The 23558-nt window shown below is 45.9% G+C and overlaps 1 protein-coding gene across 1 annotated transcript in view; it reads right to left on the bottom strand.

The window, feature by feature from the left end:
• TLCD3A (TLC domain containing 3A) overlaps nt 1-19626 on the bottom strand; it is a 453616-nt gene extending 433990 nt beyond the window's left edge. The window contains exon 1 of the mRNA XM_069615169.1: nt 19382-19626. Coding sequence (XP_069471270.1) covers nt 19382-19503 — 122 coding nt within the window. The 5' untranslated portion in view covers nt 19504-19626. The remainder of the gene's footprint in view (nt 1-19381) is intronic.
• Between the last annotated feature and the right edge of the window lie 3932 nt (nt 19627-23558).

Raw genomic sequence — 23558 nt, 5'->3', positions numbered from 1 at the left:
AACAAGCCTAGAACCGACTTCCTACTCCTTATACTTTTACCGCAATCGCGATTTACGCACTCGCAAAATTTACCGCGATTTGGCTCAATTTCTCCACTTGTCAAAATAGCAGCTCCATTCTTTCCTTTGTTAAAATCTGTTTGCAACCTGGTTATAACTCAGAGCATTGCTAAAGTGAGCCTGAACTAATACCAACAAGCGTCTACCACTCACCCTGAACCTCCTATAGGGAATTAAAAGCAATTTTAGCATTTTTCACTTCCTTGCCACCACATTACAAATCACTCTTGCCCGTGTTTTAAAAAGCATACCTGTTGTCTAAGCTTGCTGGGGGTTGGGGGGGAAATGAATTCCGTATTGTATTTGATTGTATTCCTGAAGACTGTGTGTGTTACTTCCATCTCCTTGCATTGCATATAGGGGGGGTGAATTGCCACCAGGGGAAACGTGAACATATTATCTCTTGTGAAACCATATCAGTTTATTTTCTGTACTGCATTTATTCCACCTTGCATTTCCTTGAAACCATAAAGCATTTCAGCTACCTCATCCTCTATACTACTTCTAAGTAACCAAATCAGTTTACCAGTAGACCATTATCCATTGTTGATCACTGTCATATTTTAAGTGTGATATCCAATATTAATTTATTATAAAAGTGTGATAGATATATATTGTTATATTTCTCAAATAAACCTTTTAAATTTGCAAAACAGACCTACTTCTTGGCTCAGTGGGATCAGGGGGATTCTAAGAGAGGGGTGTTATATAAGGGTTGTCATCCAGAGTACATGAACTGGACCTAAAAATATATCAATAAGGGTTTCCCTCAGCATCCCAGACTAGGCATTGACTTAGCTGTAGTGTTGAAGTGAAGCCGCTTAACAACTGTCTACCTGCTAGTTCTCAAGTACTGCACACAGGGCCAGTGCAAGATTCTCAGCCATGGCTGAGACGGCCCCATTGCCCTCCCAGACCCTCTGTGCCAGGTGGACAACAGCAGCGACAGTCCGGCCCTGGGCACAGCAATTCTGCTGGGTGACGGTCTGCACAGACTCATTCATGAGTTGCATTTCCTCCCACATTAGGGTGGACTCCTAGAGGTGCTGGTGCACTAGCCCGGCCAACTCCTCATATCGCTCATCCATGCAGCAGAGACTTGCATCCATATCCCTGATGCTGGGGAAGGCTGGTGGTGTTGTGCTATGCAAGTGATGGGGGCTGAAGGCAGGACGTTCATAGCCCAGATCCTCAGATGTGCCGTCTGTGGTGTCACTGGCATCCAGGCCAGCATCCTCATTGCTGGATGCACCCATGTCCACAGGTGCCTGGCGTGGAGGTGAAGGTTGCCTCCCATGATGTGCTACTGCTGTGGTCACCAGTGTTGGTGCAACTGTGGTGGTTGTCGCAGCTGTCATGGCCGCCTTTGCTGGCGCAGCTGTGGTGGTTGGCTGGCATAATCGCAGGTACGACGGGTCACCACCATTTGGATGTCATTGGGCATGGGCAGTGTTTGAGTAATGCAGCCATACTGGGCCTTGTGTAATGCCCAGCATGCCTGTGCAGGGCACAGTTCCACGCTCCGGAAGGCAGGCTGGAGATACAAGTAGGGGAGTGGGCGTAGTGAAGGGTGGGGCAAACAAGGGGCTGTTCACGTCACGTTTTGACGGCAGCAACGGGGGCATGTGCAAGGGGCGCAGGGAGTACTTTGCAGATGATGGGGTGCCCATGGGCAGGTGACTGTGGTGGGGATGGAGCCTCCATGTCACAGTGTGAAACATGGTGGTCGGGGCCACAGATGTCCTGGTGTGTGGGGCCAGTGTTCATGGGGTGTGTCTGTTATCAGTGGGTGCCGGTGCTGGGTTCCTAATCCGGGAGGGGAGTAGTGACAGGCCTGGGGGATCCCATAGGAATTACAGGATGACTAATCAGGATGTGCATGGGGGAGATGCAAGGACTTATGTGGGTGGCTTGTTGCAGTCGTCAGGCCCAGTGCAAACCAGTGCTCCACAGCCATTTGCATTAGGGTTGTGGCATGTAGAGGATGGGATGAAATCGTTGGTTGCCAGTACACTGACAACAGGGTGTGGCCCTTACCCGTCTTGCATGGATCAGGGCGGGGATGGGCAGCAGTCCATGTTGCGTGATTTGCAGTCAGGCGGTCAAGCGTGGAGCGGATGGGGTGGCTGTGAATGTGTGGGTCTGAGGGTGGGCAGTGTGTGATCAGCTGTGGTGCATGCGCGATATCTGAGGGGGGGCATGGTACATGTGTAGGTCCTCCTGTGTTCATTCCCAGAGCAGGTCCAGTGCACATGTGCTGTGTTTCTGTGTGTGGTGGGGTATGTGTTTGTGCACACTCGGCCGCCTGGTATGCATGGTCTGATAGGGCTGGCCGTGGCCTGTTGGACGTGTCATGTGGTACATTTGCATGCACTCTGTTACAATCATGTTATTGCACATTTTACTCACCGCCCTCTGCTTCTGCTCCAGCCTCCGCCGACAAGACTCATTCAATTCCTTCCAGATGCAGCATCTATCCTCCCAGAGCATGATTTTTATGGGCGGCGCCGTTCCACCGACTGTCGCCATGCAGTCCCTCCTGTGCACATTCAGCAGGTGTCTCACTCGCAGGCGGAGGTTGTCCCACCGCTTTTGGCAGTCACGTGCACTGCAACGGATGGGACCCACAGTCGATACCTCCTCTGCCACCTCCAGCCATATGGCGGCCTTGCGCTGCTGGCTAGTGTGCCTGCAGTCAGCAGAGAACAGCTCCCCTGCATTGTACACTATGGTGTTGGCGAGGAAGGCGAGTTTGGCCTCCGTGAATCTGGGTTTCCACATGCAGACTTGGGTCACCGGGGATTTGCTTCCTCCAGACATGTTGCCAGTGTTTAGGGAACTGGATGGCAAAAGGAAGTAGTGTATTTTAAATGGATTGTGGTTTCCAAAATAGCCACTGCCTAACTTCCTTTTCCTGCGTTGACGTGGTTTCCAATGTGGATATGCTGATAGCGGTGCGACCGGCATTGTGAATCACAGTGTTTACGCCAACTGTGATTTTTCACTTTGATTCCGTGGTGCCGGTGTCACCGTTTCCATCATGCCGGCATGCACGTGCACTTGGGATTGGTCGGTGATTCCGTGATTGCCGATGATTAAAACGGTGCCACTGTCATCACGGAATCACCAGGCACTTACCAGCTAAATTGTAATGAGGCCCAATGAGTCATAAAGCCAGGGTACCTGATGCGTAGTAAAACATGCAGTGAACAGGTCGGTCAGCCTCAATCTGTTTAGGATCAGACTCTAATGGCCCATACAGGGGAAGCAGAGGGGACATCCCAACTACCTAAAAATTCAAGCTTAGTTGACCGGGTTCAGCAGGATTAGCCACGGCAAATACAGAAAAATTCCAGAAACGACTGGAAAAATAACTGCTTATTATGCAGCCAAATCACCATTCTGTGTCCCAGGTAGAGGGGGGGCAGGTGGTCAGGCAGACGAACAACCATCAGAGTATCACATCACACCATTAGGACAAGCAGAAGTTGAAAAAAAGGGGGAAGAAATCTCCCATAAATCCTCGGATATTGATAACAACTCTTCATGGCCTCCGTTATATCCTCTAATGAGAGGCAAATGAACTATTGAGCGAAGAGCCTGCAAATATATTACATAGAACACTGAAATACCCGAATCCTCCAACATGGGTGAGGAGGCTGATAGCAGTGTGAGCATTAGAAATGAATCATTAATCTGTGGTAACTGAAAGGCAAGGTCATCACCTACCTATGGGTGAACTACGCTCACTGCTAAAAGCCATTCTGGCACTTTGTACAAAAATGTATGAACGGCAGATACTGCATAGCGGAGTTGCACGCAAAAGAAAGTGCCAGGGACCTCTCGACTGCCTATGCATCCACTTTCATAGGAATGGATTAGCACAGCTCTCCAATACGGAGAATCAAACAATAAGGTTGAATGATGAAGTCGAGCCATCAATAATAGGGCAGCCAGCAGATAGCAGTAATAATCTACCAGAAGATCAACAAGAGAATGGCAGGAACACAAACCAACATGAGCACACTGAGCCTCACAAGGATGAATGTTTACCAGCATGAGGTCATTCTGCCAATTCAAGAGGGCCCGACTTTGGTGGAAAATGTAGATGGCTCTGAAGAACTGTCGTCCCAACCGACCAGGACTTTTATCAACCGTGACAAAGCCACGGAAATAAGTGTAAAACGTACAAGCAAAGTAGCATAGCGAGTAAGGTTGGAGGCCTCCAAAAACAAGCCAAGATGAATGCTGGTGCTCTTGCGCAGGTTGATAATTTGAGATATACATGTATAGACAGGGGTGACAGGATTGAACTGAGGGAAGTTAGCAGCAAAGGGATGAAGAGCAATAAGAGAAGGGATGAAGCAAAGGTGGTTGGCACTTTAGATAATTGGATAAGAATCATTCTTACCCCTCATCCACCAATCCACCAACCCCTAGTGAGGCCAATAGTATGATCATCATCGCGGAAGATTAAGCTGAACAAAGACATTTCCTTTGGCTCACTGGCCGAGAATGTGGCAAGCGTGAACGTTATCAAGAGAAAAAAGAGGAATATCTGGCCCAAAAGAGTGTAGAAGAGCTACTGGGGAGCTTGACTTCTCAATAGGACTAGCGAAGGCAATTCTTTGAAACAGAACCCCAAAGCGGACAGAACGTGCATTACCATCATGGACATTTTTGAGAATGTGGAGACGCCATATCTAAAATCAACAAGAAGCACTTAAACTATTGCATATAATACATAACTTAAGAGTACTGTCGACCAGGGATCTGGTGCAAGGAGAGCTTCCAAGATTATGATTGGGAAGAGAATTGGGTTTGCCTCCACAACAGAATGACGAGCAAGTTTGTTTATTATGGCTTTTGCTACTAACTCTCAAAATGGGATACCTGCTTGAGCTGGGAAATGTACACAAGGAAGATCTATTTAAAGCCTAGACAGCACCAGAGAGGCCGGATACAGCAAATACTCTTAGGGAAATGTATACTAGATGCAATGATAATAATGTATCTTCTCATGTGGAGTGGGTTTGGAATCCTAGAGCACTTACGCATAAGTGAACCTCGGCTCTGCAGGACATAACCCACACCCTTATGAGCTCGAACACCAGAGGACATGCTCACTTTGTACACAATCAGCAAGAACTTAGATCTATTGGAAAGTGACATTTTTATCCTTCAAAAGACGTGGTTGTTTAAGGATGTTGTGTTGGATGGCTATGCTATAATAGTCTCGCCTATAAGGGTTGCATGAGGCCTGTTAATAGGCATCAAAAAGGAAATGTTGGCTAATCGGATTGTGATACATAGTGCAAAGGAAAATCGATTATTAGTGCAATTTAGGGAATCAAACAACAAGCATGGTATACTCACCCTTTTGATAAACGTATACGACTGCCGAGGTGGTGGCCGCACTTAGTCTATTATGGCTGTACTCACGGAGGTGATTAGCGATTGGGCAGCCGACAATCCGTCTGATGCAATTGTAGTGGGTGCGATTTTAATGTCCAGTGTAACCTGGCTGCACAACTCAGAAAAGCTGAAGCCCAGGTCCATACGAGGCATGGATGTGCAAGTGCACGTCTGAGGAAAGGCATGATGTGGTGGAACTATATGCAGATATTATGTCTTCATTACCTGGTCCCCAGGAAATCCGTCCCCTCTGCCGTAAACGGCACTGTATCCAACAGGAAACATACTAGCTGGAGTGAGGCAAGGACAGCATATAAGCATATGTTAGAGCCTGTGTTAACTCTGGTAGGAAACAAATTGAGTGTCCACAAAATCCTAAAGGTAGGATGGATAAGTCCCCACAAGGAGGAAGTAGCAGTAATGAAAGGATAATAGGAGGTAAATAGTAAGGGAAACAGGATAAGGTGGACTGAGAAAAATCTAGCTACTCTAAGTAACAGACTTCTAATGTGGTGACTGAAATATCACACATTAGCAAACTGGAAGAAGTCACCACACTGCTGTCAAAATATTAATCAATTTGTTTCTTGAGATGAACACATCCATCAAACAAGTGCAAAATAAAAATTCATAACATTTAAGATTGTATGCAAAGAAACATAGCAAAAAAGAAATGTTTTAAAATGCATTACTAAAAGTCCATTCCAGTGCAGATATGCTGGGTACAAAATCGGAAAAATTCAATTTACAACACACCCTTTCTAAGATACACTTTTTTTTTTGTTTTAATGACAACAGAGCCCAAGCAACTTATGAAGGAGGGGTGGGGTGGGAAGGGAGTAGCAGATAAAAGATCAAATAGAGCAGATCAATGTTGTCTCAGGTTAAAGTGTCTAAAAACAAGCAGGATAGTGGCCTTTCTAATGTCCTTGTAGGCAGGATAAAACATAAGGTGCTTTAAATCTTCCACAACTTGCTGAATCATAAAAGCCCTTCCAGTTGGCGGTGTTATTCCACAACAGCAGACTGTTGAACCTGGCATGGGTGATCAGCCAGCGGCCTGCCTTTTTTGGCTCAGAACGAGATCAGGCTGAATTGGACCCACCCGACTAACAGCATGGGCTTGGGGCAGGGGGGGACGGAGTACAGAAGCATCGGTCTTGGTTAAAAAAAAATTTTAAAAAAATTACTTATAAAAGAAAGCCAAGGAATTTCATGCCAATTGTCCCTGGCCATTAGAGACTGAATGATAAAATGTGTTAAGCTTGCATTCTCATTTGACCAGAGATGTAGCCAGAAAAGTATTGTTGCTAACGTTCATTGGTCCTCCAAAAAGCTCACTCCCAATTCCTTGTTAACGGAATAATTGGGTGCAGACCCCAGGAGTTGCAATAGGCGTTTGAGAAATTTGTTTTCCTGCATCTGTAACTCAGACATTTCCGTGCAGACCCAAAGAGAGGCTCCATACAGGACGTCTGAATGGCATACATTTAATATCAGGTCCAATGGTTGACCTTGGCACCAAGCCATGAAGCTGGAAAGCCCACCCACGTATTGGGTCATCTTTATTTCTTACTGAGATGAGCTTGGCCCACTACTGCCGCTGAAAGGCGGATGCCTAAATAGTCAAAAGTCCTTGACTCTTGGAATAACCGCCCCATTAAAAACCATAGGGTTTATTTTCACGGGCCTCTGACCCCCAGCACAGATTTCACAGTGTTGATGTTCAGCTCTGTGTTTATGAAAACGGAGTATACATTGCCAGAATGCCAATCGCCCTTCAGAAATGGATCAATGAAGACAGTATCATCTGCGTAGGCTAGGGTTGAAATTGCCCAGACACCCAACCTCAGGAAATCTGCCGGGGAGTCCACCAGGGCATCGTTTAAACCATTGATGTACAAAGTAAAAGAGGACCAGAGCCAAAACAGCAATGACAAACCCCAAGACCAACATCAACGCAGAGTGTACATTGCCCTTCAGGCCCACTCTCCACACACGCTTGGTTTCCACTATGGAGTTACCGCAAAACAGTCAGGATCTCTGCCGAGGACTTGGGACCCGAGCACTGCCCACAGCTTTTATCTTTTCGAAGTACGTTCTCAGGTCCTTGAAAGCATATGCAGCCAGGTATGTACAGGGTAGGGGTAACAAAAGAGTTTCCTTGGTTAAAGGCCATAGGTGTCAATAGTAGGCGCAAAAAAAAAAACAAGGTTATCAGACATGCCGAAGCCATGGTAAAATATGTTATATTCCAATAGAGAAAGGCCCTGGGATTATTGCCAATATATCCACCAAGTATAAAAAATATATATCCACCAAGTATACAAATACACAAAAGTAGTACAAGGAGTGCTAGATGGCAAATGATACATATGCTACTAAGAAATAATGACAGCAAAAAATATTCTGGAGAGGTAAATGAGGCTATAAGTCAAAAGATGGAGAGATGATATGGTCAACCCGATAAGTAAAGCATCCTGGGAGCAGTATGCGGAGACGTTTTATAGATTGCATGCAGCGACCTCTCATGTTGCCTCCATTAGAACCAGGAGGTAGGCATTTTTCCAGAAGGTAGCCTAGTCACCATTAGGAGACTAATAGATTATAAATCCCCTGGCCCTGATGAGCTTTCGAACATGGTTATTACGAAGCAGTTATTACGATATAGGCATCAAGGGAGTAGCAAAAATGTTTGTATGGAAAACGATTGTGTTCTTATTGAGAGAGTACACACCTGTTTATCTAGGGGCACTAACAAGTGATACATGCTCTGCCAAAGCCTTGAGAGAATGTATTGTTACACAGGCAATGCATACATTTGGAGCCATACGTAAACTCAGAACGACGTCAGGTGGGAGCTCCACTGAAGGCCTAATCAAAGTGTATAAAGCAAGCCCAATTTCAAGTATGCTCTATGGATTGGAGATGCATACTGATAAGGAATTAAGTAGCTGAAGATACTAGGAGGGAATATTTGCCATTGTTAATTGGTACTCCCACAGGGTACCCCTATAGAGGCTACACAGTTGGAGCTTGGTCTTGTGTCGCTAACGACAATGATTAAAATCAAAAGAAGTCTGTTACCACACAAAATTAGGACTGCTGATGGAAGTACTCAATATGCCTGGTATAGCCCTCTTGGTGGTGAAAGCCAGACGGATTCTCCCATGATAAAAGCATGGCTGGATGCAATGAGTTCCATGCCCAGATAGATTTTAGTATGGACTACGGAGATAACATCATGGTGGTTAAGAGGCTACTAATGAAAAAGGCAATGGATTCGTACAGGATAGCTAATATAAAATATCTAGCTGGAAAACAAAAATTATAGGTTTTATGCAGAACAAATGCTCCTGTATCTAGAAGACAACATAAGACACGAGACAGATACAGGAGCGTTAGATCAGGTCAGGGGTACTGTTAATTAAAGAGGGTTTTTAGTTGTCCCCGGAATCTTGTGATATATTGTTCCTGCCTCATGGCCTGAGAAAGAAGAAGAATTCCCCAATCCCTTGGTTTGTTTCAAAGCTTAGAGTGGTAATCAGTGTAGGTTCAGAGGTGGTTACCATGTTTTTGAGGTACCCGCCAGGAGAATGCATTTGGGGCTGAGCCCCCTTTGAGCCGGAGTGAAGACGAAGTATGGCTGAACCTTTGTTTTGGGCTCTATACTGCGCCTCTCTCCTGCCCCAGAGCACACTGGGAGTGATACCTAAGCCCTCCCCACCAGGCCCCCATTGGTGGTTAGGCCTAGATGGCAGGGCTGAGGGAGAGGCCACCAAGCTGCTACTGCTAGTACTTACAGGTCGGGTGCGGTGCAAGGCAGCAGCAGGCAGTTTTAAGTCCCAGCAGGCCCATGCGGATACAATGCCAGCCGAGGCAGACAGCAGCAGAAGCGCGGCCTGGGAAGTCGAGGAGGAGGTACTCTCCCCTGCCCCCCACCCCCGTTTCGGCCCTATCTTTGCTTCCTCTTTTACTTTACCTTCTCCCCCTACAACTCGACATGGACCGCCGTTCTCATTTATTTGACCTCTCACTGCTCTGTTTTTGGGTTTTTTCACCCAGTCCCCCAACTCCCACAGGCCCTGGCCTTTTCACACTTTACCCACCCCCCCCGGCCCTCTCACCACTGCTCCTCCAGTCCCCATCAACCTGAATGCAGGGCAGAGCTGCCTAAACACCCTGGGATTATACTTAATTTAATTTTTAAAGTATTTTATTGGCATTTACTTTATTTACATTTGTGCAGTAATCAATTAGCATACTCAATTTCAATAAGGGAAAAAGGGGGAGGGAGAAAACAAACTCGAACAATAAACAGACTGTTTAAACAACTAGTCTTCTTACCACGGAAATAAAAGTTTCTAGGTGACAGGCCGGCAGAGGAGTACCAGGGGAGTACCAGGTCTAATAGTTCAGTGAGTATCATTGTTGGGTGTTTGGTTGTAGGTTCAATTCAATAATGTCTCGTAGGCCAGAGGGTGGTTCAGGGGGTTTGTCGTCCGACGGGTGAAACATATCTTGTATTAATGCTTTCCAGTCTCCATACGTTGGGCTTGCCTTTCCACCTGCTCCGTCTATTCCCTCCCCCCATATTTTCGGTTTGGGCCCTGACCAGTGTTCCAGGTCTCTACTCCATTTCTCAAAGTGCGGGCCCTTGTGAGATTTCCATGCCATGGCAATGGCTCTTTTGGCCAGCACACATACCATGTCCATAAATTTCACTGCGTGGCGTATTTTGCTTATTCTTGGGTATGCGCCGAGTATGCATTCTTTCGGAGACCACGTGTATCTTGTTACTCCAGCTCTCCTGCATGCTTGCTCTATTCTGGACCAAAAGCTTTGAATTTTTGGGCATCCCCAAACATGTGCATCATTCCTGTCTTCTCTGAGTAGCATCGGGGGCATAGCAGGGTATTGGTCTTGTTGATCTTGGCTATCCTTCCTGGCGTCATGTAGCTTCTGTATAGGACCTGTAATTGTATCAGCCTAAACCGGGTGTTTCTCGACACTTCTCTAGGGTGCTCCAGGATTCTTTCCCATTCTTTTTCGGTAATTTCCTCTCCCAGGTCCGCCTCCCATCTCGATTTCAAGGCCGCACTTTTGGGGTTGAGTCTGTCTGCAAGGCGGGCGTAGAGCCTGGATGTTGGTTTCCAACCGCCCCCCAGGTTCTATAGTAGGTTGACCAGTGGGTCCGGTTCTGGCTTGCCCGGCCACTCCTTCCATTGTGACTTGGCCCCTTCCCTGATTCTCCTGTATCACAGAAATTGGCCACTGGGTAGGCCTTCATAGTGTCAAAGTCTCTGAAAGTTCCCTCTGCGTACATGTCACCCCAGGTATAGATGCCGTACCTCTCCCATTGTCTCATTCGGGTTATGTCCGCCTTTTCCTTGCATACTCCTGCTACGATTGGTATGTCTGCGGAATAGGGGCGTGTCTCTTCTCTGTATTTCTGAGCTCTGTACCAAACCTTCTTACCCAGCTCCACTAGCATCGGAGTTTCTCCCAGACACCGCGTTGGGACCCATAATATTTCTTTCAAGTTTGCTGGGGTTACGTGTTGCCTGAGTAGCCTGGTTTCCGAGGTGTATTCATCCGCCAACCAGTTGGCCACGTGGCTTAGTTGCGCTGCCAAGTAGTATTTGCTTAAGTCTGGGAGCTAGATTCCCCCTGCTGTGTACGATAATGTCAATATGTCTAGGGATATTTTGTGTCTGGTGTTATTCCACAGTAGTTCCCTTAGTAGTTTTTCTAATATTCGGAAAAAAAAGACGGGGATGAGGTAGTGTATGTTGTGGAAGAAATAGAGTCTTGGAAGGACTATCATTTTGGCTATTGCTGCTCTGCCCAACAGTGATAGCGGAAGTTTTGACCAGAATATAATTGATTTTCTGAGCCCATGTATCGCAACCTGGGTGTTACCCCCATGTGTTTGTTCGGGCGTGTGCCATATATTGATTCCCAAATACCTAAAGGTGTGGAGTTGCCATTGGATTCCCACCATTGGGAGATCTGTTTCGGTTCGTGCAGCTAGTCCTGCTAAAGGGAATATGCTGGACGTTTCCTTGTTGAAGGAGATCTGGACACCTAGGCAAAATTCTTTAAGACCTCTAGGATTGTTGGGAGGTTAAGATGGGGATCTCTCAGGTATAATAGAATGTCATCTGTGTATAGCGAGATGATGTGGTATTCCCCCCTATTCTAATACCGGCATCGAAAAATTGGTTCCTCATAAATATAGCTAGCGGTTCCAGTCCAAGGATGTATAACATAGGTGACAGTGGGCAGCCCTGCCTGGTACCCCTCTGAATGTCCCACAGTCCTGACACCATCCTTCCAGTTTTGACTCTAGCTACTGGTGCTTGATACAATATATTAACCCATCTGATGAAGCATGTCCCCAACCCAAATAGTTTCAGGACCTCCAGCAACCACTCCCAATATATGGAATCGAAAGCTTTGGTAGCGTCTAGAGAGACCACTGCATATGGTTCACTTAGGTCTATAGTTTGTGCTACTATGTGTTGTAGGCGTTGTAGGTTCACTGCCGTATTCCGGCCCGGTATGAACCCATTTTGGTCCCCATCAATTAATGTGCCTATCACTTTTGAGAGTCTTTGGGCTAGGATAGTGGTTAGTATTTTTATGTTACAGTTGAGCATAGCTAATGGTCAGTAAGACCCACATACCTCTCTTGGTTTCCCAGGTTTGGGGATGGGCACTATTAACGTCTCCCTCATGCTTTTGGGCAGTGTCCCTTTCTCGTAGGATTCTCTAAAGACTTGCAGGAGGATGGTGGCCAGTGTCGAATCTTTATAAAACTCAGGGGGCATCGCTACCCGGGGTCTTACCCGCTGACAGTGATTTAATTGCCTCAGTTATGTCTTCTATGGACAAGTCCTCGTTTAGAGTGGCTTTCTGTGCTTTGTTTAGTGTTGGGAGGCCTATTTATTCCGGTTCTACGTTATTTCGCCGACCTATATTTTTTTTAAACATGGGATTTTCATCGGCAGAATTTTCATCGCCAAAAACCCTGTTTTTTTTTTTATTCTGGGGGGGGGTTCACCCCCCCAGATCCCCTCTTAGTATTATAATCATACCCCAACCCCTACAAAACACCCCCCAAAATAAAAAATAGAAAAAAACTGGGTTTTTGGCGATGAAAATTCTGACGATGAAAAGTCCCATGTTGAAAAATAGGTTGGCGAAATGCGTGTATATCTTTCTTCCAGGGTGTCTAAGATTTCCCTTTGTGGTATCGTTTGTGTGGCTGTATAGCTGGGAGTAAAATTTACTGAATGCCCCGTTAATTTGTGATTGTGTTTCGTAGTTCTCGCCCGTGTGGGCCTTTATTTCAGCGATCCGGTGTTCTTTTTTGCATAACCACGATAAGAGTTTGCCTGGTGTGTCGCCTTCTGCGTGTGCTCTAGTGGTTCTGGTTATATAATCGAACTTGGCTAACCTTGCCCACGCCTCCTGACAGTCATTCCTGACTGTGACAAGTTTGTCTTCTGCTGCTCTCGTTTTCGGCTCAGCAGTTTCAAGTTGGGTGATTCTCTCTTCCCAGACTTCTAGTTCCTTCCATAGTGTTTTCCTTATTCACCCTGCACTGGCGATAACCTCCCCCCTAGTAACAACTTTTAGCGCTTCCCATATTGTATCCCATCCTTTAACTGAGCCTATATTGTTGTCTAGATAGTCCTGTAATTTCTCTAGGAGGTCTTCCTTGAAGGCCCCGTCTGTAAGGGCTTCTGGCGGCATGCGCCACATTGGCGTGGGTGGCCTAGGTCCTCGTGCCCTCAACTCCATAAGGAGCGGGGAGTGATCTGATATGGATCTTCCCAGGTATGATATCGATTCCATTTGGGGTAGGTGCTGTCTGTCTATGAGCAAGTCATCAATCCTAGTGTAGAGCGTGTGGGGAGATGAGAAATATGAGTATGCCCTGTCCTAATGACGTTCTCTCCATACCTCAGCTAAATCCAGGTTTTCAAGTACTTTGTTCACTGGGGACTGGGCAGGAGCAGTTGGGAGTGTTAGGGGTTTGGATCTATATAGTGTGTGGCCACGTGTGCAATTAAAATCGCCCCCCCAATATGAAGAGGCCCTCGCAGTAATGAATCAATTTGGCACTTATCTTGGATAGGTATGCTGGGATGCCGTTGTTGGGGAGGTAAGTGTTGACAATACATATTTCTTTCTGCTCAATGCTGCCTTTCAGTATCAGATATCTACCATCCTTGTCCACTTCTTTCGATTGCAGTTTGAAGGACACTGTGCTATTGATCCAGGTGTAGACTCCACGTGCGTATTTGGAGTAGGGAGCCCCAAATCCTTGTCCTCCCCACGAGTCTGTCAATTTGGTAATTCCTTCAGCTGTTAAATGCATTTCTTGCAACAAGGCCATGGAGACGCATTTTCTGTGCAGGTATGATTTAATTCGATTCCGTCGCATGTAGGAGCCCATCCCTCTGACATTCCATGCCATCACCCTTACATAAGCCTCCATCATTGTGTTGCGCTTTCTTGACCAGCTCCCCGGTCGTCCATTGTTTCCGCGTATGTGTTGTGGCAAAGACTAACAAACTTTGTAAACAATAACTTGATGAACTCAACAAACTGCACCCAGCAGTCGCGCCTCGCGGGCGGTGCGCAGGTGCCCCTGCCTTCTCTTGGCCATTCCAAGCCATCCTTGGCGGGTTGTGATGCGGTGGCAATAGGCCTGCATCAGTCTTTTCATGGGGTTGTGTCATTCTGCAAGGGTCAGACAGCGTGGTGTGCCCCGTCTTTAATGGCTCAAGTTTTAGTAGGCGTGGTTGCTTTTCGTAGGTATAACATCCCTGTGCGGTTTCTTTATGTCAGTGTTGTGATCCTGCCGTCGGCTCCTCGGCTTCAGCCAAGTTTTTGTGTTCAAGCCACATTTTGCTGCTGCTGGGGTCTCCAGAAAAATAGCTCGCCCTTTATATATGACCTTGAGCCTAGAGGGGTAGAGTAGCATATATTTTAGATCCAGCTGTCGCAATCTGGCATTGACTGGGACGAATTAATTTCTCGCCTTCTGGACAGTCGGGGTGTAGTCCGGATATATTGTGATTTTTGCATCGTCAGTGTTTATTGCGCGAGTACCGTAGTATAACCTCCCTAGCCTGGAAGCTCAGGATCGTAGCTTCAATCGGACGAGGATATGAGCCGGGTGGTGCCTTTTTCTGGAGTGCTCTGTGTGCCCTTTCAACAGCAAACCCTTGGGAGAGTCTGCCGAACCCTTGGGAGAGTCTGCTGACGCCCACTTCCTGTTGTAGTAGGGTCTCTACGAAGTTCGTAGGGTTGCGTCCCTCCAATCCCTCCGGAACACCAAGTAGGCGAACGTTGTTGCGCCTGGATCTTCCCTCCGCGTCCTCCGCCCTGTCTTCAAGTATTCTGTTGCGTTTTTCGAGCTCCTCTACTTTGGTGTAGACCTCTTTTAGCACTGCAGCCATCTCTTGTTGTTCCAATTCTGTGGTTGTCACACGTTCTGCAAGGTTGTGCATGTCTTGACGCATTAGTTGTACGTCCATCTTCACCTCCTCTATCTTGGTGTTGATGAATGTGCGGAGTCGCGATATAGCTTCCAATATCTGCTCTTCTTTGGTGTGTCCATCAGAGGCATCGTGTGCTGGTTCAGTCAACTTGACTTCTTGTCTCTGTTCCTTTGGGCGGGCAGCTGCGATGGATTCCATGATGTTAGTTTTGCCATTTTCTTTGGGGGTGGAGTGGACATTGCTTGTCCTGTGCGCCGGGTTTGCAAGGGGTCACCAGTCTGCACCAGTACACCTGCGGCTCAGGCCTGCGTGTGTGTGTGTGTGTGTGCTTCTGTGATTCTAACTCAGAGTATGTCTGGTTTCAGCCTTTCTTGCTTTCCTGGATTATAGCAGGGTCCTCAAGTAGGCAGTGTCTTCCAGGAGGTAATTTGTCCAGGCAAACTTTTATCGTTGCGTGGTGCAGTGGCCAATGTTGGTTCCGGTGGTCAGTGACGTGTGTAATTCATAGGGTTATGCACATGTCCGTTGGTGACCCTCAGTTGGTCCTTCGGCTTCTATCCTAGTTAGCATTCCGAGTGGGTTTGCCAAGTGTTTGTTTATAATTGGCGAGGACTGTGTGATCCACTGCCACTGGTATATTCCGCGCCGTACTGGAAGTGGGCGGCTCGGGCGTGTCTCAGTCCAGTTAATGCTGGTTTCTTCAAAGTCAAAGCCTGTTATTTGCCAAATCCCCCCCCCCCCCCCCGACTTCCAAGATTACAGCGTTGTGCAGTGTGGCTCCCTCGTCTCATGGTGGGGATTGCGCTCAGGGTCACTGATCCTCGTTTTTATATTGCATGCCACATTGCAGCTCCGCTGCTATATGCTGCTTTTTGTTTGTTGTGCCGGGGGGTTTGTTCGGGAGTATCGTGTCCCTTGTGGGGATCTCTCCTGCTGTTTTTCCCTTGCTGCGTGCTTCCTCCTCGCTAGGCATTGTGCGGGTGGGGGATGCGGGGGAAATCGAACTTGGGGTCGGTTCGATCGCTCTCCGTCTATTCTTGGAGAGCTTCAGCCCGTTAACAGGGAGCCATACGCGGACGTGCTCCCAAGGCTTGCCCCTCATTTCCCCCAGCTCACCTTGCTTTAGTGGCTGCTCGCCCCTGAGCGGATGGCTCGTTCCCGACCTCAGCGCAGTCTGCTCTTCTGTCCGTGTAGTCTCTGGATACCATCTGGGTGGCCACTTCTTGGGTGCACTAACAGGAATTTGAAACCGCAACTCTTGAACGTGCTGTCAAGTGTATTTAGCTCTCTGAGCTATTTCACAAGTGCCGCATACACTGCGTTTTGTGACTGCCAACTTGACACCCTGTCCATCACTGCCATATAAATTCAGAGAAGTTTCGGGCATAGTATGGAAAGTCAATATTGGGAGGGAAAGCTTCAATCATACTCCTTCTGCTTAACCTATTTTTACAGAGGGTTTATATAGTTGTGAATATGGTTTATTATGATTTACATACTTCTCAAGTAATTTCTTTAAAACAGAGTATTCTGTTTCGATTGAAAATATTAAAAGCTTGTAATCCTCACATTTATATCAACTAGATATGAGAAAATATGCAGGCGAAGTCCCTAAATTGGGAATGGTCTCACATTCCCGCTTCACCACATAACTAAAGTGTGTGATCCTAAGCAAATCAGTTTATCCTTCCGTGCCTTATCTGCAGGAAATGTCTTAATATATAGCTCACACTCTTTCCTTGGGTGAAGCAATGGCATCGTGAATAGCCAAAATCCCAGGGTTTTGTATTTTCAAATGTAGGCAAGTCTGATGCAGGCTGAGCCTAGGTAACTGCTTTAAACATTGTACACTACTTTACCAGAACGTCTGGTAAACTACAATGTTAAAAGCAGTTCACGCTCTCCCCCACGTTTGAAACCACATGTGCATTATATAATTTGGAGCATCTGATGTGTCCACGAAGAGAATCACAAAAAGTTACATGCCTAACTATATTTGTGAACCTGGTGACCCAGAGGTAGACATGTGGATTATGCATTTTAGCAAACGTCACTTACACAAGGCATCTTTAAAGTGGCATGGACCTCTGGCTTTTCATCCGAGAGCAAATATATGTAAACCGCTATATGGGAACATCCATTTGCCTGCTGGTGCCATGTACAACAAGTATCATATTTAATATATTGGGTATTACCCAAGGGAAGCAAGAACGAAGGGCGAGAGCAAGTCAATCATAATGCCCAGGGCGTCAATATATGCAAATCCTGCTAGGTCCCGCTCTGGCAGTGCAGAAGGTGGAGCTAAGTAATGCTCGCATGGAAGAACAAAACGCCTCAACACAAAGGGATTCACTATTTTCTATTGGGTAGAAAAAAAAAGAGACTCACGTATCCTGCCTGATATGGGTACCATTTGGCATGCTGGTGCTGCACAAGTCATGAAATGCTTAAGTAGGTTAATACAAGAGGCCCCAGCCATTATGGCCATAAATCAATGGCACCACAATTGCTGTTGGGTGGAGAGGAGTGATTCACTCAATGGATTTGTCATTGCATCTGGTGCAGCTCTAAGAATCAGGCTACACTAGACTAATTAAAGGCTATCAAGGTGGAATGTGTCCTCAAGTGCATTGACCTTTCTAAACTCTTTGGTCCAACTCCCACACACAGGCACACTAATAAATATGCAATTAATTACAAAGGTTCCAGCCATGGGTGTGCAGGAAAACAGACACAAAAGAAACATACCTATATGCACATACACACATGTATATATGCACATAGACACAGGCACGCTCACACAAAAAGACAGTGGCACTCACATTTTCATACAGATACGTGCACAAAATTAAAGGCACACACATATATAGGAAAACTCATAAACAGAAAGATATGCAGCTTACTATATAAACAGACATAAAGGCAAACACTACAGATGAAACGGAAGCTCAAAAAAGAATTACATTATTGTTTTTTTATGTTTTTCATCCTTTTCTTTTTCGTCAAAGGCAGCCACGTTGAGGCAGATGATTTCACTTGTCACCTAGATAAACCCTGCTACTTTATACAGGTACAATGTTGCTTCCTTCTGACACAGCAATACGGTCTAATGCAAAACCTGCCATGGCTTCAGGTGGGCATTTAGACCCCCTTTGGGGTGATGGTCATGCTACGGTATGTGGGCTATGATGTAGGTCATGACAAAGCATTGTTACCCTTTTCATCAAGTAATGTCTTTACATGTTCTTGTTTTCCCTTGAATTCCAAACGTTTTTTTTTGTGGTGGTGTTAGTACTCCTTGCAGCTGTACCTTCTGTTTAGCGGTCATGTTGTTCTCCCATTCTACAATTCTAGTGGTGTTGCTCCACCTTATGAGGGCTGCTACAACCTGGGTAATATAGAGGGGGTCAAGCAGGGGCAGTGATGGCTTACATCTCCTTCCTTGACTGTAGGATATGCAGTAGATGCTAGCCAATGTTTCCACTGTTCTGCGCCCCCGCCCCCTTGCACCAAGTTGGCGACTACGTGTAAATGCAGTCATATAACAGCCGGTGATGTCACTTCCTATATTTGGGCACCCACCCAGCTAATTCATAAGTGCGCTCCCCTGCCCAGAAGGATCCTTGTGGAAACATATTTTCAGCTTATCTTCTAGGTTTCTCACACAAGTATCTTTAAAATTTAGAGGGATGAGATGATTAAGATTGGAGAGGTGCACAAGTAGCACTGTTAAATCAATTATTTACACGTGCCAAAAGTCCTAGTCTATATCTCTTTTAATTAAATGGTCCTTTCTATTAGGAATATGATGTATAGTGCAAAGTTTATATATGTTTTTCTTGTTATATGATTGTTTTATTGCTAATAAGTTAAAAGGGTTATATTAAACCATAGCGCAAATGAAAATTAAGAGGTGGACCCTGAAGGGAGCATGTGATGAAGGGCCCTGAAGGAATGGGACCCATGGAGTGTAGGAAAGCGGGATAGTGAGAGGAGTGCTTGAACCAGGGAGGGATTATGAAGTCTTGAGGAGGCTGGGAGTTGATTCTGAGAAGAGGATGGTGGGGTACGTCGCTTTGATAGGATGCAGAAAACGGTGATGGAGCCTGATGGGGTGATTCAGTATTGGAAGACATAAAGCCTCCCGAGTGACTGTGATATGGGGTAGGTGGTGATGAAGTCTTAAGGAAGCTGATTAAGTCTGGTGGAGGTTTGTGTGAATGAGTGGTAGAGAGGAAGGATTTTGAAAGACGATCACGAACTCGTGAGATAGTTTTGACTGTGATCGAGTTTGGGAGGGCATGTGATGAGGACTGTGGTGAATGAATGTTCAAATCTAAGAAATTTCGGGGAATGGTGACAGCGTTTTGTTTTTCCTCCCTCCCTACCTGGCCGCGATGATCGCACACTCTGCCTGCGTCCATGCTGGCAGCGCCCTCTGAACTCCCCGGCTTAGAAGCACGAAGAGGCCGGGGAAAAGGACAGAGCCGGCTGTCAAGACCAGCAGCATCGCCCGGGAGACTGGTATCTGGCCAGAGGTGCCCAGAGGCGGAGCCTTTTAGAGGTTGGGCCACAGGAGGCGTGGACAGCGCCCTACTCCGCCTGCTTCACACAAGTCTCTCCGGCTAAGAAATAAAAGAAGGAAGCGTAGTTGTCGTGGCGTAAATTCAGATAATTAATTTAGCCGCCATACTGTAATCGGAAGATGACCTGTGTGGTAGGGAACGCCTTGGAAAAAAAACCTGCAGTACATTAAAGACAAACACCTTGTGGTCGTGGTAAATATTTAACTCTTCAAAAAAGGTATGAGAGGGTTTTCTGAAAATCTGTATAATGTCTAAACTTATTTACATATCCTGAAAATTATCAAAAACCAAAATGCAGTGAACTTTCGAAGATATATTTACATTTTTTCTTTATGTATTCTAACGTGCAAAGTACGCTTTGTACTTTCATAAATCTTGGCAACGTCTGTATTGGAAATACACCATCACAAGATGGCTGACACATCGGACCGCTCGCTCTTCAGGAGTAGCTAGAGACGTTCTTCAACACAAAATAATGAACCAAAAGGGGCGGCTGAGGAATGTGTAGAGAGGCGGTGTCTTCCCGCCCATTCCTGTCATGCTAGCCTCCCACTTCTAACTGTACCCGGGGACCAAGGCTGTGGTAGACAATCGCTTCTGGCGGTCCTGAAGTTAGTGTCCTATTCGCTATTTTATTTTTTTGGGACTATAAATTTGCTTATGAATCTTCAAGATTCCTATTCACAGTTCAACACCCCGTTTCTGATAGCTCACTCCTCTAGAAACTTGAGATCTCTAAAATCTCTCCCCTGGGTTCTACTTTCAAGACTTTAAGACAGTGTTTGTGTGTGTTATGCGTGGGACAAAATCACCCGATTTTTCCTTGGCAGATACTTTGTACTGTGCCGCTAAAAAGCGCACAGCCAATGGAAATACACTAGACATCTTTGCATTATTTGAGAATATGGTTTCACTTTTTTGGTCATTCACATTTTTTCTGTTAATGGAAAAAGGACAAAATAAGCTGATACAGGAGACTTGTGTTAGGATTTGGTATTGAGATACATTTGTGTCTCTTCCACGATTGATTTTACCACAATGGTGGGCTGGCCATATGGGTTACAACCAGAACCTGCCTCACATCTGTTAATGCCCGGGGTGAGGAAAATAAATGTTGCGCCCTCTCCTCCCCCCCAACCCGGGTTCCTAGGGGGGGAAGGGGACATTTTGTTTCCTCGCCCCATTGCTCTACAGAGCCGCTGTCCAACCAGCAGAGGCGCTATATTTAATTAAGTGATTAACTCCAGCGTTTGAAAAGCTGCTCCATGCTGGTTTAGCATGAGCGCTCTATTGTTTGTTTGTTTGTTTAGTATTTATTATGCGCACCGGACCCTGGGGTATAAGGGCGCAGAAAGTAATAATATGTACAGCTTAGAGCATAAGTTACAGTTACAAGTTACAGAAATTACCAGTTACAGGTGCAAGTTTACAATACAAGTTTACAATCGTATGGTGCAGATGCTGTGTAGCAAACAGGCGTAAGAATTATCATAGGTTCAATTAGCAGTTACTGTCGTTAGCCAGTTAATTACAATTTGCCTGAATTTGGAAAAAGAGCATTCTAGCCTTGCGGTAGTGGGTAATTCGTTCCACAATTGAGCAGCTTTGACTGGGAAGCTAGCTCCGCCTATAGTGGTCAGTTTAAAGCGTGGTACTTGTAGACGATTGGTGTAGGCAAGTCTGGTTTGTCTTGTGGGGTGTGATCTAGTGAATCTGTCCTTTAGGTATTGAGAGGCTTTGTTATGTAGAGATTTGTGTGTGAGAGATGCAGTTTTGAGTCTGATTTTCTCATGGGTGGAGAGCCATTTGTGTTTCCTTCTTATTGCTGTAATGTGTTCTCTCCTGGGGATGTTCAATGCTGCTCGGAGGGCCTTATTTTGCTGTATCTGGATTTTGTTGATGATGGATTTAGTGGCTCCTATGTATAGTGCGTTACAATAATCTAGTTTAGAGATAATAAGGGCTCTGGCTAGTGTTAGACAACTGTGCTGAGAAAGGAATTGTTTCCCTGCTCTAATGAGCTTGCATGTGTAGGCTGTTGAGGAAGCTAGGGAGTTTACCTGTTTGGAGAATGATAAGGTAGAATCAAGGTAGATCCCTAATGTTTTAACTTCTTTGGCAACTTGTATGCAGTTCCCATCTATGGTAAAGGAAGAGTAATTTGTACTTAGTTTATTGATGAGGGGTGCGGTGCCTAGGATAAGAAGCTCAGTTTTATCATCGTTCAGGCATAGGCCATGGGTTGCCATCCATGCCTGAACGATGCTGTATATTTTGTTCACCATAGCTAGATCTTTTTCGTAAACCCCTGTGAGTGGGAGGAGGATCTGGGTATCGTCAGCATAGTTAGTATACGTGATACCCAGATGGTCCAAATCATCAAACAGGGGCTTAGTGAATATGTTATATAGCGTTGGTGAAACGCATGATCCCTGTGGCACACCGCAGGTAATAGGGATGGGGTCTGCCGCTGCTGTAGGTGAGAAAACCCTCATGGTGCGGTCACTAAGGAAGGATTGTATCCATGCTATAGCCTCAGTGGAGAAGTGTGCTGCTGAATCTAGGTGGTTACATAGGACTTTATGGTCCACTAAATCAAAAGCGGCCGATAGGTCTAGTAGCAGGAGGAGTGCTGGTTTTCCAGAATCTCGTACTTTGTCTATTTGGGCTTTCAGGTCACTCAGTGCAGTTTCTGTGCCGTGAAGAGGGCGGAAGCCAGATTGTCGGGAGCCTAATAATTGGTTTTGTTCCAGGAAGTTCTGGATTTGGATGTATGCCACCTTGTCCAGTATCTTCAAGAGGAACGGAACCGTAGTAATAGGTCTATAATTAGTGGGTATAGTGGGGTCTAGAGTAGCATTTTTTAAGAGTGGGAGCACCCAGGACTCTTTTAAGTTACTGGGGATAATGCCTGTGGTAAAGGAGGCATTAATTAACTTAGTGATAAATGGTGCTAGATCTCGTGCGGCATCTTTGATGAGTTGTGCTGGACATAAGTCTCCTTTGCAGTTGGACGGTTTTAGACCGAGTATTGCTTTCTCTACTTCTAGTATGGAGACTTTGGAAAAGTGGAATTGCGTAGTGGGTTTGGAGTTAGGAAGTGTCTTAATAGGCGGTAATATATTGGGTGCTAAGGTCTCGCGTTTTAGTTCTATTTTCTTTTGGAGGTTTCGGACTTTGTTAGAGAGGGCTTGCTGGATTTCAGAGCACCACTTTTTGTCTTTGAGACAGTTATCTTGAGGTGTTATTGGGTTTTCCAGTTCTCTGAGTATGGCGAACAGTTCTTTTGTACTTGATTTGGCTTGTGTGATTCTGTTATTGTAGGTCTCTTGTTTAGCTAGGATGATTTCTTTTTTATAATGAGAAGAGATGTTGACTAGTTTCAGTTTATTTTCTGGACTGGGGTTAGTTTTCCACGTATTTTCCCATTTCCTTTTTTCTAATCTTAGATTTTTTAAGAGGGGGGTGAACCAGTTGTTCAGGTGGCTCTTTGGCTTGCTGTTTCTGAGCTTGAGTGGTGCGATGTCGTCAAGGGTTTTGTTCATGATGTTGTTAAATTCTTCCACTAGGCTGTTAGGGTTAAGGTTGTCAGGTAGAGCGTCCAGAGTGGGCATGATGCCGGGGAGTAGTTTGTCTAATGTCATGTTTTTTTTGTTTCTGGTAAGTGCAGGAGGTGCACACGGTTGTTGTAGTTTGGGGGTGGTAGTGTCCAAGGAGAATGAAATTAGATGGTGATCTGACCAGATTTGGGGTGAGATGGAGAGATTGGCTATATTGCAGTTGTGGTCAGCAATCCAATCAAGGGTTCTCCCTTTGATATGGGTGGGCTCAAGCACTCTTTGTGTGTAACCCAGTTCTGTTAGGGTGTTGGAAGCTGCTGTGGCTTGTAAGTCGTTGATATCATTAAAGCCAATATTGAGGTCACCTAGTAGTATTGATTGAGTAGTATCTTTGAGGTTTTCTGATAGGATGGTAGTTA

This window comes from Ambystoma mexicanum, chromosome 9, assembly GCF_040938575.1.
Source record: "Ambystoma mexicanum isolate Mex_15411 chromosome 9, UKY_AmexF1_1, whole genome shotgun sequence".
Lineage (NCBI taxonomy): Eukaryota > Metazoa > Chordata > Amphibia > Caudata > Ambystomatidae > Ambystoma > Ambystoma mexicanum.
This window is presented reverse-complemented; position numbering and strand designations above follow the sequence as displayed.